At 28.6% G+C, this 12,299-nt stretch overlaps 1 protein-coding gene across 2 annotated transcripts in view; it reads right to left on the minus strand.

Annotated features, from left to right (window-relative positions):
• Window positions 1–12,299, minus strand: part of zgc:158766 (uncharacterized protein LOC100009641 homolog) — a 56,960-nt gene that overhangs the window by 1,698 nt on the left and 42,963 nt on the right. The window contains exons 18-24 of one of the 2 annotated variants that reach the window (XM_051131315.1): window positions 12,074–12,298; window positions 10,830–11,000; window positions 10,567–10,744; window positions 9,038–9,154; window positions 5,230–5,493; window positions 2,849–3,057; window positions 1,107–1,166 (exon numbers count right to left, since the gene is read on the minus strand). In XM_051131315.1, the coding sequence (XP_050987272.1) occupies window positions 1,125–1,166; window positions 2,849–3,057; window positions 5,230–5,493; window positions 9,038–9,154; window positions 10,567–10,744; window positions 10,830–11,000; window positions 12,074–12,298 (1,206 nt within the window). In that variant the 3' untranslated portion in view covers window positions 1,107–1,124. The remainder of the gene's footprint in view (window positions 1–1,106; window positions 1,167–2,848; window positions 3,058–5,229; window positions 5,494–9,037; window positions 9,155–10,566; window positions 10,745–10,829; window positions 11,001–12,073; window position 12,299) is intronic. The other variant, XM_051131316.1, reaches the window with a different exon arrangement.

Consider the following 12,299-nt stretch of genomic DNA (forward strand, 5'->3'; position numbering starts at 1 on the left):
AAAACTAAAAATCCTGTATGTTTGCAGTATTTTTGCATAACAAAGATATTGCAGAAAACTAAATTATTGCATTTTTTAATATTGCAAATATTGCAAAAAAAAATTCCTTTTTTGCAAAGATTGCAGAAAAAAAAATCCTGCATTTTTTCATATCACAAACACTGCGGAAAAATAAAAAATCATGTATTTTTGCATATTCCAAACATTGCAGAAAAACAAAAATTCTTGTATTTCTTCATAACGCCAATATTAAACAAGACACAAAAAACCTGTATTTTTGCATATTGCAAAAATTGCAGAACAACAAAAAAAAATTCCTGTATTTTCGCAAATATTGCAGAAAACAATTCCTGAACACTCCTGAAAAACAAAAAATCCTATATTTTTGTACATCACAATGACAGTTTTTTTTTTACAATGCCATGCAGCCTTCGTTTCTGCTCAGCGACAGTTTCACATCCTCAGCTGCCATTTTAAATGAATGACGTTGCTGTGAATCACTGTCAGTGTGAACAGCGAATCGCACAGCTCGTTCAGTCCGCATGCATCACATTCTCTGCAAGATGTCAGCATTGACACAGCTACATATCAGCATTTACACTCGTTTTCCTCAGAAAGCATTTCACTCAGTCTGCCTCAAAAACAGCCTTCTTGCTTTAGATGCACAAAACGTCTTGACACAAATAAGACTGGACACACAGGATCTTCAACATGCATTGCAGCACATGTGCACGGCAGGGGAACGGACATGAAGTGCATGCATCGCATGTGTGACACGTGACAATGACGTCAACTCGTCCCTCAGTGAGCGTCAGTAATGCAAAACCAAAGTTTGAGCCTCAGATTTTGCATTTTAAGCTATAGACAGTTTCACTGATAAACTAAAACAACTTTAAAGTGCTTTACTAAAAACATGAACTGCATGTAAATGCATTACTGTGACTCACTGAGAATGACGTGGATGTCACATTAAGCTCAAAATAACCCAGAACACTGCTTGAAGCACCAGGAGGACCCTTGAAGCCCAGCACACGCATGCAGGCCGACACACTGAGGTGTCTCTGACGGAGAGGGGAACAGGCATCGGGAAGCACACAATTACTTACTGATCTGAAGCGTTTGATTCAGACCAGAGTCGAGAGGCCTAACAGACCTGAAGTCTTGCTCTGGTAAAACAAACACGTCAGACGAAACTAACATTAGATTAAAAGGAACATCACGTCTAAAATAGTGATGCTTGTCATCAGTACACTTCAAAAATATTTGGGCCTAAATATAAGATTTATGTATTTGAATTGCATATTACATTTCCATGCATCTGGATGACACAGTTTTAACATAAACTAAAAAACTGAATGTGATGCACATTTGTCAGTCATAAAGAAATGAAACAGGTCAGATTTCTACACATGAAAATAATTTTAAAAATCATTGCATGGTTTATTATTAACTCGTTGCATCTATTTGATTTTGTTCTAATTATTTAAAATATTTTTTATTTAAATGATGCATTTGAACCCTGAATAATAAACAATATAATAATAATATTAACAAGCAAAAACAGATAAACATAAAAATTAAAGAATAAAAAATGTGGTTAAAGAACAATAGAAAAAAATAATAAAAAAGAAAACAATAAATAAAGGGGGAAAGGTAATGTAAAATTCAGAACTAAATTTAAAAAATAATTGTATTTGTTTCATTCATTCATTCAAAAATAAAAAATTCCTTTTTCGCAAATATTGCATAAAAACAAATTCCTGTATCTTTTGCATATCGCAAATACTGCATAAAAAAAATACCTGTAATTTTGTAGGTTTTTTTTAACAATATCATGCATTCATGTCATTGCATTTATTCATTCATTGCTTTATTTATTTCACTTATTTATTTATTTATTCAAACATTCCTGTATTTGTATTGTTTCATTCATTCATTCATTCTTAAAATCATGTATTTTTGCATATCACAAACATTGCATAAAAACAAAAATACCTGTATTTTTGCATATCGCAAATATTGCATAAAAAATACCTGTAATTTTGTAGTTTTTTTTTTTTTTTTTTTTTTTTTTACAATATCATGCATTCATATCAAATATTTATTTGCTTATTTATTTATTTATTCAAACATTCCTGTATTTGTATTGTGTTTCATTCATTCTTAAAAATATTTTTGCATATCACAAACATGCAGAAAAAAAAAAATACCTGTAATTTTGTCGCAAATATTGCATAAAAAATACCTGTAATTTTGTAGTTTTTTTTTTTTTTTTTACAATATCATGCATTCATATCATTGCATTTATTCATTCATTGCTTTATTTATTTCACTTATTTATTTATTTATTCAAACATTCCTGTATTTGTATTGTGTTTCATTCATTCTTAAAATCATGTATTTTTGCATATCACAAACATTGCAGAAAAACAAAAATACTTGTAATTTTGTATTTCTCTACAATATCATGCATTCATATCATTGCATTCATTTATTCATTGCTTTATTTATTTATTCAAACATTCCTGTATTTGTCTTGTATGCGTTTCATTAATTCATTCATTCTTAAATTCCTGTATTTTTGAATATCGCAAATATTGCAGTTTTTTATTTCATAATATCATGCATTAAGTTTATTATTTGTTAAAACTGTGTAATGAAACGAAATGAACAGAAATGATATATGCTATTCAAATGCATGAATCTTAAATTAAGAGCTACATTTTTTTTTGATGCAAGGGAGGATCTTTTACATTATTATAGTGAGAGAGTTTTTTCTTGAACTGTAATAACAGTCTTTTTTGTCTGAGCTGATGGGTTTGGAAGCAGATGAGTGTGAGTGTCTCACCGCTGTGATGAACTTGCTGCTCTGATCCTGCAGCTCCTGCTCTTTGTGGTAGAGGATGGAGGACGTGACTTTGGGTGGAGACGGGGACGGTGTGGACACATACGAGCCTCCGTCGCTGGTGTAGCTCTCCATCACTAATGCGGGATGATGCTGGACGCTCACGCCGTCACTGGAGGTGCACTGAGACGAGCTGTCGGCGCCGTCACTCACTGCACACACAACACAACAGTTCACATCCTCTCTCAGCAACGCACAACAAATACATAAACATTTATTATTTACATAGAATAAATATAAATATATTTATCAATAATTTAAATTTATTTAGTTTAAAAAATATTAATACTTTTATTTTGCAAGGATGCATTAAATTGAGCAAAAATGGCAGTCATTTATTTATAGTAATTTATATATTTTTATTTATTTATTAAAAATTACTACTTTTAGTTAACATTTAAATTTTAAATTTAAATTTTAAAATAAATTTTAAATCACTCAAAAGTGAGACTAATTTATTTACAGTCAGTTATATTATTTATTTAAAAAATAATACTTTTATTCAGTGAGGACATATTAAATTGATCAAAAGTAATAGCTATGTATATTTTCAGTAATTTATATTATTTATTAAAAAATAATACATGCAGCAAAGATGCATTAAATTGATCAAAAGCAACAGCTATTTGTTTATTTTCAGTTATTTATGTTATTTAAAAAAAATAACACTTATTTTACAAGGATGCATTAAATTGAACAAAAATGACAGTAATTTATTTACAGTAATTTGTAAAAATGACCACTTTTATTTAGCAACTGATCAAAAGTGAGAGAAATGTATTTATTTACAGTAATTTATATTATTTATTTATTAAAAAACATTAATACTTTACTTTTATTCTGCAAAGATGCATTAAATTGATCAAAAGTGACAGCTATTTGTTTACTTTCAGTAATTGATATTATTTGTTTATTAGGAAATATTAATACTTTTATTCTGCATAAATGTATTAAATTGTGCAAAAATGACAGTAATTTATTTACAGTAATTTGTAAAAGTTACTACTTTTATTTTGCAGTAATTTATATTATTTATGTACAAAATACTTTTATTTAGCAAGGACATAAAATTGATCAAAGTGACAGCAACTTATGTATTTACAGTAATTTATATTCTACATTTATTTTTTTTTTACCAAAACAATATTAATACTTTTATTCTGCATAGATGCATTAAATTGAGCAAAAATGACAGTAATTTATTTACCATAATTTGTAAAAATTACTACTTTTATTTAGCAGTAATTTATATTATTAATTAATTTATTTATTTAAAAAAATAATACTTTTATTTACCAAGCACACATTAAATGGATCAAAAGTGATGGTAATTTATGTACAGTAATTCATATTTATTTATTTACTGAAACAATATTAATACGTTTATTCAGCAAGGGTGCATTAAATTGATCAAGTGACAGTAATTTGTTTATTTACAGTAATTTATAATATTTATTTTTTTAAAAATATTAATACTTTTATTAATCAAGGATGCGTTAAACTGATCAAAAGTGACAGTAAAGACATTTTTAATGTCACAAAAGATCATCATATTAGAATGATTTCTGAAGGATCATGTGAGCCTTTTAACCATTAAAAAATATTTTTAATTAATATTTTACAATATCACCACCTATATTTTTGATTATATAAATGCAGCTTTGGTGAGTATAAAAAAACTATATAACAGCACATGAAACATGACAGCAAGTGCAAATAGAATGATAACACTTTAATAATAGAATGATAAATTTTTTTTTTTTTTTTTTCAGTCCAGAATTTTGTCAAGTAATAACCGAATGATCTGATATAGTTCCAGTGTCACACAGACTCTCTTTGTCTTTAGGCTGCCCAGTAAAACCGCACACTTTCAGTCCCTCGTCTCTGAGTTTCCACTCGGCTCCAGTGAACAAAAGAAACACCAGCAGAGTGAGGGGGCCCATTTCCTGTTTTACACTTCCTGTCTCAACAGCTGCTGTTCATACACACTTTCTGCCCGCCACAGACTCTTTTATCAAATGACACATCCGATGGATCTTGATGAACTTAGACTGAAGGTGAACTAAATATGAAAAACCACAGAGCTTTTTTTGCATAATGAATTTTCCAAAGCAAGTGTGTAAATACATACAATATTTTCATATATCTTCCGCGTACCAAGGCTGCATTTAATTAATTAAAAATACAGTACAAATTCTGAAATATTATTATAATTTAAAATAGCTGATTTCTATGTGAATACATGTTCAAATGTAATTTATTCCTGTGATGCAAAGCTGAATTTTCAGCATCATTACTCCAGTCTTAAGTGTCACATGACTCACTCATGGAGGACTGGATGGTGGAGTCGTGTTCCAGCTCGTCCTCCTCGATGCAGTCGTACGGCCAGTGACTCAGAGACGGGCAACCGGGCAGCGGGTGAGACGGGTGGGACGGGTAGAGGTGCAGGTTCAGAGAGCCCAAAAGAGAGGACGACGACTGGCTGCTGGAGGATGAGGAGCTGCTGTTGGAGATGGTGGAGTGCGGTCTCTTAAACGGCGTGGAGTGGTCGAACGAGGACACCGCTATGGACGCCCGCATCCGCGACTCTGCAGAGATAAAAGACGGACAGAAATCAGACTCCATATGCATCCACATGTGAATCGGTGAACGCTGAAGCCCTGCAGCTCCACATAAACAATAACAATGTGATTGGCTGTGGAAGGCACCAGAGTTGTTATTGTTGACTAATACTAAAACTATGAAAGAATTATCTTTTTTCATTAAATGAAATTATGCTCTTTTTGACAAAGATTCATAATGGGTTTTTTAAAGTAGAAATTATGGACAAAAAATAACATTGTTTTGTTTAGAATGTAGTTAGGAATAGTGCCAAATTCACCAAAAAATAAATAAATAAAACAAAATAAAACAAAATAAAATAAATAAATAAATAGATAGATACACAGATTATTTATTACTTAAAAAAAAGCCAAGACAACCAAGGGCATGTGTTTAATTCCCAGGGAAATTAAATGGAAAAAAATAAATAAATACAAATAAATAAATAAATAAACAAACATAAAGCTGACACAAAATATAATATAACAAGTAGAAGAAAAACTTTAAAATCTCAAACAGAAATTAGAAAATTCTAAATGTTATTTTTAATTCTAAAATTACATTAACAAAAACATGGAACAAATAGACTAGAAACAAAAAAAAAATAGAAAAAAGGTGAACGTTTGTAAAAACGAAAAAATATAATAAATGTAATAAAGAAAAAATATAGAAATGATTTTTAAAAAATACTGCAAATTCACAAAAAAAGCTTAATATAAATGTACTGTTATTTATTCATTTCAAATAAATAAATACATTTATTATTTAAAAAATAGCCAAGATAACCAAGGACATATTTGATTCCTAAGGAAATTAAATTAAAATAAATAAATAAACAAATAAACAAACAAACACACATAAAGCTGACACAAATTATAATATAAAAAACAGAAGAAAAGCTTTAAAGTATTAAACAGAAATTTAAAAATTCGAAATGTTGAACTGACCTAAGCTAACAGCTGAAAAAAATAAGTTAATTTGAAATGCTAAAATTACGTAAACAAAAATAAAAATACAGTTAGAAATAAAACAAACAGAATGGAAACAGGAAAAAAAAGGAAAAAAAATTACAAACTTTTACCGTTAAAATCATTCCCTGTCTTCTACACATAGTTACATTAAAACTTGTTTAAAAACAATATTATAATATTTTTTATTTGATATATTTTAAGTTAATGTATATATATATATATAACATGTATTTAATAAACAAAATAAAAACATATAAACGACTAACTTTTACCCTTAAAAATCGCTCCCTCTCTTCATATATATATATATAGTTGTGTTATTTTAATAAAGTAAAAATACCTAAAAAAATAAATAAAACTAACACAATAAAACAATAAAAATACCTGACTGTACCTGAATTTTAACTGACATAACAGTTTTTTAACTGACATAACCACTCACATAACCGTAGATTTTGCTCTAAATAAATCATGTCAAAATATTCAAAGAGCATTACTATTAACATTTCGGTACTGTTTTGGTTATTGTATTTCACAGTCGTCTCATCACAGGACAGTTTCCACATTAAACAACATGAATAGATGATCTGATGTTCATGCACAGAATATGTGTTCTTTCCTGTTGAACCAAACAATCAGAACAAATGTGTTTTTGCATCTTGCTGTGTGTATTGTGACTGCGCTCTGTCAGTCTACACACACATCAATCTGATGCATGATGTTCACAAGCTTCTGATGCCTAACGTCTGTTTCACACACACACCATCTGTGGTGCAGAAGCAGCACGGGCTCTCTGTGCTTCACCTTTGAGAGACGGATACCACAAATACTATTAGTCCTTCATCTATACGCTATGTTGATGTCAAATCCAAACTAATAGAAATTGCAAATGAAGTACGTGTGAAACAGACGTGGACGAGTTTCTCAGACACACGACTCGAGTCCTGACTTGACTTTGACACAGTAAAGTGAACAAACGCACACTAACAATCAAAATAATCAGTTTTCCTGATCACACATGAGTCTGAAAGGACCCGCATGCTGAAATCAGACGCTCTTTCAGATCAAACAGTCATCCAGCTGTGCTTCGCTCCTGATTTTAACAATATGCCTCCATACAGGACAGGAAAAGTCCACGTGGGAATACGGGCTGCTTTTAATAAATATTTCAGACTATGTGCCTCTGTTTTCTGTTTTCTATATATATAATTCTAAATAATTTATTATAATTATATTCTAAATCATATTGGGCAGAAAAATTCTCTCTTTAAAAATAATCTTTCTTTCTATATACATATATATATATATATATATATATATATATCATTAAAAAACAAAACATATTTAATATATCATATAAATGACTATTAATATTTTAATAAGATATATTAATATTTTTAAGCAAGAACAATGCCTTTTCTTGTGAATTTTAATGTAATCTATAATATACTAATATATTAATAATATAGACTTGATTTTTTAAATCTATTTATCAATAAACATAATGGATATAAAAAATATTTTCTATACATTATTATATAATTAATTATAATATAAATATAATTTTTCTATATTATGAATTATTACTTTTAAGAAAGTTTTTCATCACTTTTAACTGATTTCACGACTTTTAACTTAACATTTTTCATCACTTTTAACTGATTTAACTTATACTGGATACAAAAAATTATTATATATATAAACTGATTATAAATTATAATTTATAAATAATTTCTTATAATTATATTATAAATCATATCGGACACAAAAATTATCTCTTTAAAAATACTGTCTCTTTATACATGTATATCATAATAAAACAAAATAGATTTAATATATTATATAAATGACTATTAATATTTTTAATAAGATATATTAATATTTTTAAGGAAGAACAATGCTTTTTCTTATGCTAATTATATATATATATATTATAAATTTATTATAAATTATAATTTATAAATAATTATAAATAATTGATTATAATTATTTTATAAATCATATTGGACACAAAAATTCTATCTTTAAAAATACTGTCTCTTTATATATTTTATAATAAAACAAAATATAATATATTATATTAATTATTATTCATATTTGAAATAAGATATATTAATATTGTTTAAGGAAGAACAATGCTTTTTCTTATGCATTTTAATGTAATCGTATTAATTATTAATTAATGTAATTAATATATTAATATAATATACCTGATTTTTGTATTTTTTTTTAATCTATTCATCAATAATCATATAAAATTATTTTCTATTTTTTAATGTTTCAACATCTATATATTATTATATAATTACATAATTACATTATAAATAATATTTTTCTATATTATAAATTATTACTTTTAAGGAAGTAAAATATTTTTACATTATATTGTAAGCGTTCATTTCCCTTTAATTATACTTGTTGTCTTTTAAAGGGGAAGTGCATCTTTTCTGTGCAGCTGAACATCAAACATCATTTGTTTGATAAGCTGCCAAAGAAATATTATGAGACTGAAGATGATGAAGATGATGATGTTAATGTCTTGCAGATGCAGACATCTTACCTGACCCTTTCATAATGTAGTCGACGGCTCGATCGCTGATGGCAGAGTCGCTGGGTTTGATATCCATGAACGGCTTGTTTCCAATTCCCATTGAAACCATCTCCTGCATCCGCAGCTCTGACCATCACACACACACACAATATAAATACAACAACACAAATGTGGGTGAATAATGAAACAGGTTTTATTAGCACAGCTTTTTTTATAATTGCTTTTCTGCTCCTAATAATAATAATAATATCTCCGAAACAAAAACGGCCCACAATGCATTTGTCAGTGAGACCGCAGTGCTGAAGTGATAGTTCTGCTTTTGGATTTCTGTTCATGCAGCTGTTTGTGTTTTCACTGGTTAGTAACGAATCTTAAATAGCTGTGAATAACAGATAGAAGTGCAGCGGTGAGACGCCGCCGCCCTGCAGCACAACAAATGCTGTTTGTTTTGAGCTTTCAGTTTGAATTAAGCATAATGAAATAAAACAATGTTTTCACAACAAACTAACAGAACTGGCATATTCTGATTCACAAACAAATGACTCTTATGAGTCAGTTCTTTCTGATTCACAAACTTATGAATCTTACGAGTCATTTTTTTTTTTCTGATTTGCAAACAAATGACTCTTAAAAGTCAATTCTTTCTCATTTAAAAACAAATGACTCTTATGAGCCAATTCTTTCTGGTTCACAAACAAATGACTCTTAAGGCAACTCTTTATGATTCACAAACTAATGAATCTTATGAGCCAGTTCCTTCAGATTTGCAAACAAATGACTCTTATAAGTCAATTGTTTATGATTTGAAAACAAATGACTGTTGTGAGGCAATTCTGGATGATTCACAAACAATTGACTCTTATGAGATAATTCTTTTTGATTCACAAACTAATGACTCTTAAGAGTTAATTATTTCTGATTTGCAAACTAATAACTCTTATGAGCCAATTCTTTATGATTCACAAACATATGGCTCTTATGAGTCAACTCTTTCTGATTTTAAAACAAATAACTCTAATGAGTCAATTCTTATTGATTTAAAAACAAATGACTCTTATGAGCTGATTCTTTCTGATTCACAAGAAATGTCTATTATGAGCCAATTTTTAATGATTCACAAACAAATGACTCTTGTGAGCCAATTCTTTCTGATCTGCAAACAAACAACTCTTATGAGCCGATTCTTTCTGATTCATAAATAAACTATCCTTATGAGCCAGGTCTTTCTGATTCACAAACAAACAACTCTTATGAGCCAATTCCTTCTGATTCACAAAGAAATGTCTATTATGACCGAATTCTTTCTGATTCACAAACATATGGCTCTTATGAGCCAATTCTTTATGATTCACAAACATATAACTCTTATGAGCCAATTCTTTATGATTCGTAAACAAACGATTCTTATGAGCCAGTTCTTGCCGATTCACAAACAAATGACTCTTATGAGCCAAATCTTTCTGATTCACAAACATATGACTCTTATGAGTTGATTCTTTTTTAAGTTTTATTTTATGTATTCGGTGCTGCTGTCTGACCTCTGTTTCGTAAGGCTTGTCTCCACAGGATCTTGCCGATGATGGCGGTCCAGGCGTTCTTCACCTCTCCAGAACTGGCCTGCAGGATGAAGGTGTCCTGCGATTTTCTCCGGCGAAACCAGATCTCAAAGCGCAAGCCGCTGTCGCCCACATTCTCCGTCATCCCGATCTCAGCCGTCTGAAAGGAGACGAAAAACTCCTTCAGCCTCACAAAACTCACAGCGACACAAACTGCATTCTGACATCAGACTCGTGTTCTGTACCTTGAAGGATTGTTTGTAGATGTAAATGTCGTATCCTCCTTCGATCTTCTTGGTCTTGCTGAAGAGGATGAGATCCTCAAACAGGAAAACGTGACGCAGGTATTTTTTGCGTCCGCACCAAACGATGAACTCGTCCTGACAGCGAAGCTGACCCTGCTCCTTCAGATTGACCTGAGAAACACAGTGTATCAGTCTCTATCAAATGTCGACAGATTTGCTAATATAAGCTAATTCAGTAACAATCATTGAAAATAAAAATTATTTCATAATAAATACATTTATTTGAATGAAATATATTAAAATAATACTATTTTAAAATAATTTATTTTATTTAATTCTTAAACAGTTACTTATTTTATTTATTTTAATAAATAAACAAAAAATAAAACACTTATTTAAATAAAATATTTGCATTATATTTTTAATTATTTGTTTCTTTAATAAACAGATTTGATAAGTATTTAAATTTAATAAATAAATAAATAAACAATTATTTATTTGAATAAAATTTAGTCAATTAAAAATAATTATTATAAGTAATAATATTACATAATAATTATTTTTTTTATATTGTTATTTATTCAAATAAATTAATTTACTAAAATACAATTATTTATTTGCATAAAAACTTTCTATATAATTCTATTTACTTTTTCATTTTATATAATTATTAAATGATGGTGTATTTCATTTACATTGAGTTAATTATGCAAATAATTAAATAAATGAATAAATAATAATTTATTTACATTTAATAAATAAATAAACAATTCTTTATTTTAATAAAAATGTAGTTAATTAAAAATAATCTTTTTAATGTATTTTATTTACATTGTTAATTTACTAAAAATACAATTATTTATTTGCATAACAATGTAGCCAAATAAATAATTATATTTATTTATTAATTTTATATAATTAATTAAAGATGATGTATTTCACTTACATTGAGTTAATTATGCAAATAAATAAATAAATAAATAAAATTAACTTTATTCATATAAATAATAATCTTTTAAAATCAAGAATTATTTATTTTATTTACACTTAAATTCTCTAATTAATAAATAAACAATTTTTTTTAAATAAAATGTATTCTTATAAATAATCATAAGTAAAAAATAATTAATGATTTATTTACATTAAATGTTATTTTCTCAAATTAATAAATACAATATTGGCTTGACTTTTTACATTTTTTAAAATAATAATTATTTATTTTACTTAAATTAAATTCTGCTTACATCACACCCACGAATCGCGTCCATGGCCAGCAGGTCGTTTCCGTGGCGCAGCTGGAACTTGACCATCTCCTCAGCTGTTCTGAGGTCAGTGAGCTCCTGCTCCTGAGACTGACTGCACTCCTTGATCAGATCCTTGAGGAGGAGAGCGTATTTACTCATCCTCTGTATGGGCTTCAGCAGGTACGACGCCAGGTCCATCTTATCGCCCAGCTCCACCTGCTTGTTC

The sequence above is a fragment of the Labeo rohita genome, chromosome 16, assembly GCF_022985175.1.
Source record: "Labeo rohita strain BAU-BD-2019 chromosome 16, IGBB_LRoh.1.0, whole genome shotgun sequence".
Classification (NCBI taxonomy): Eukaryota; Metazoa; Chordata; class Actinopteri; order Cypriniformes; family Cyprinidae; genus Labeo; species Labeo rohita.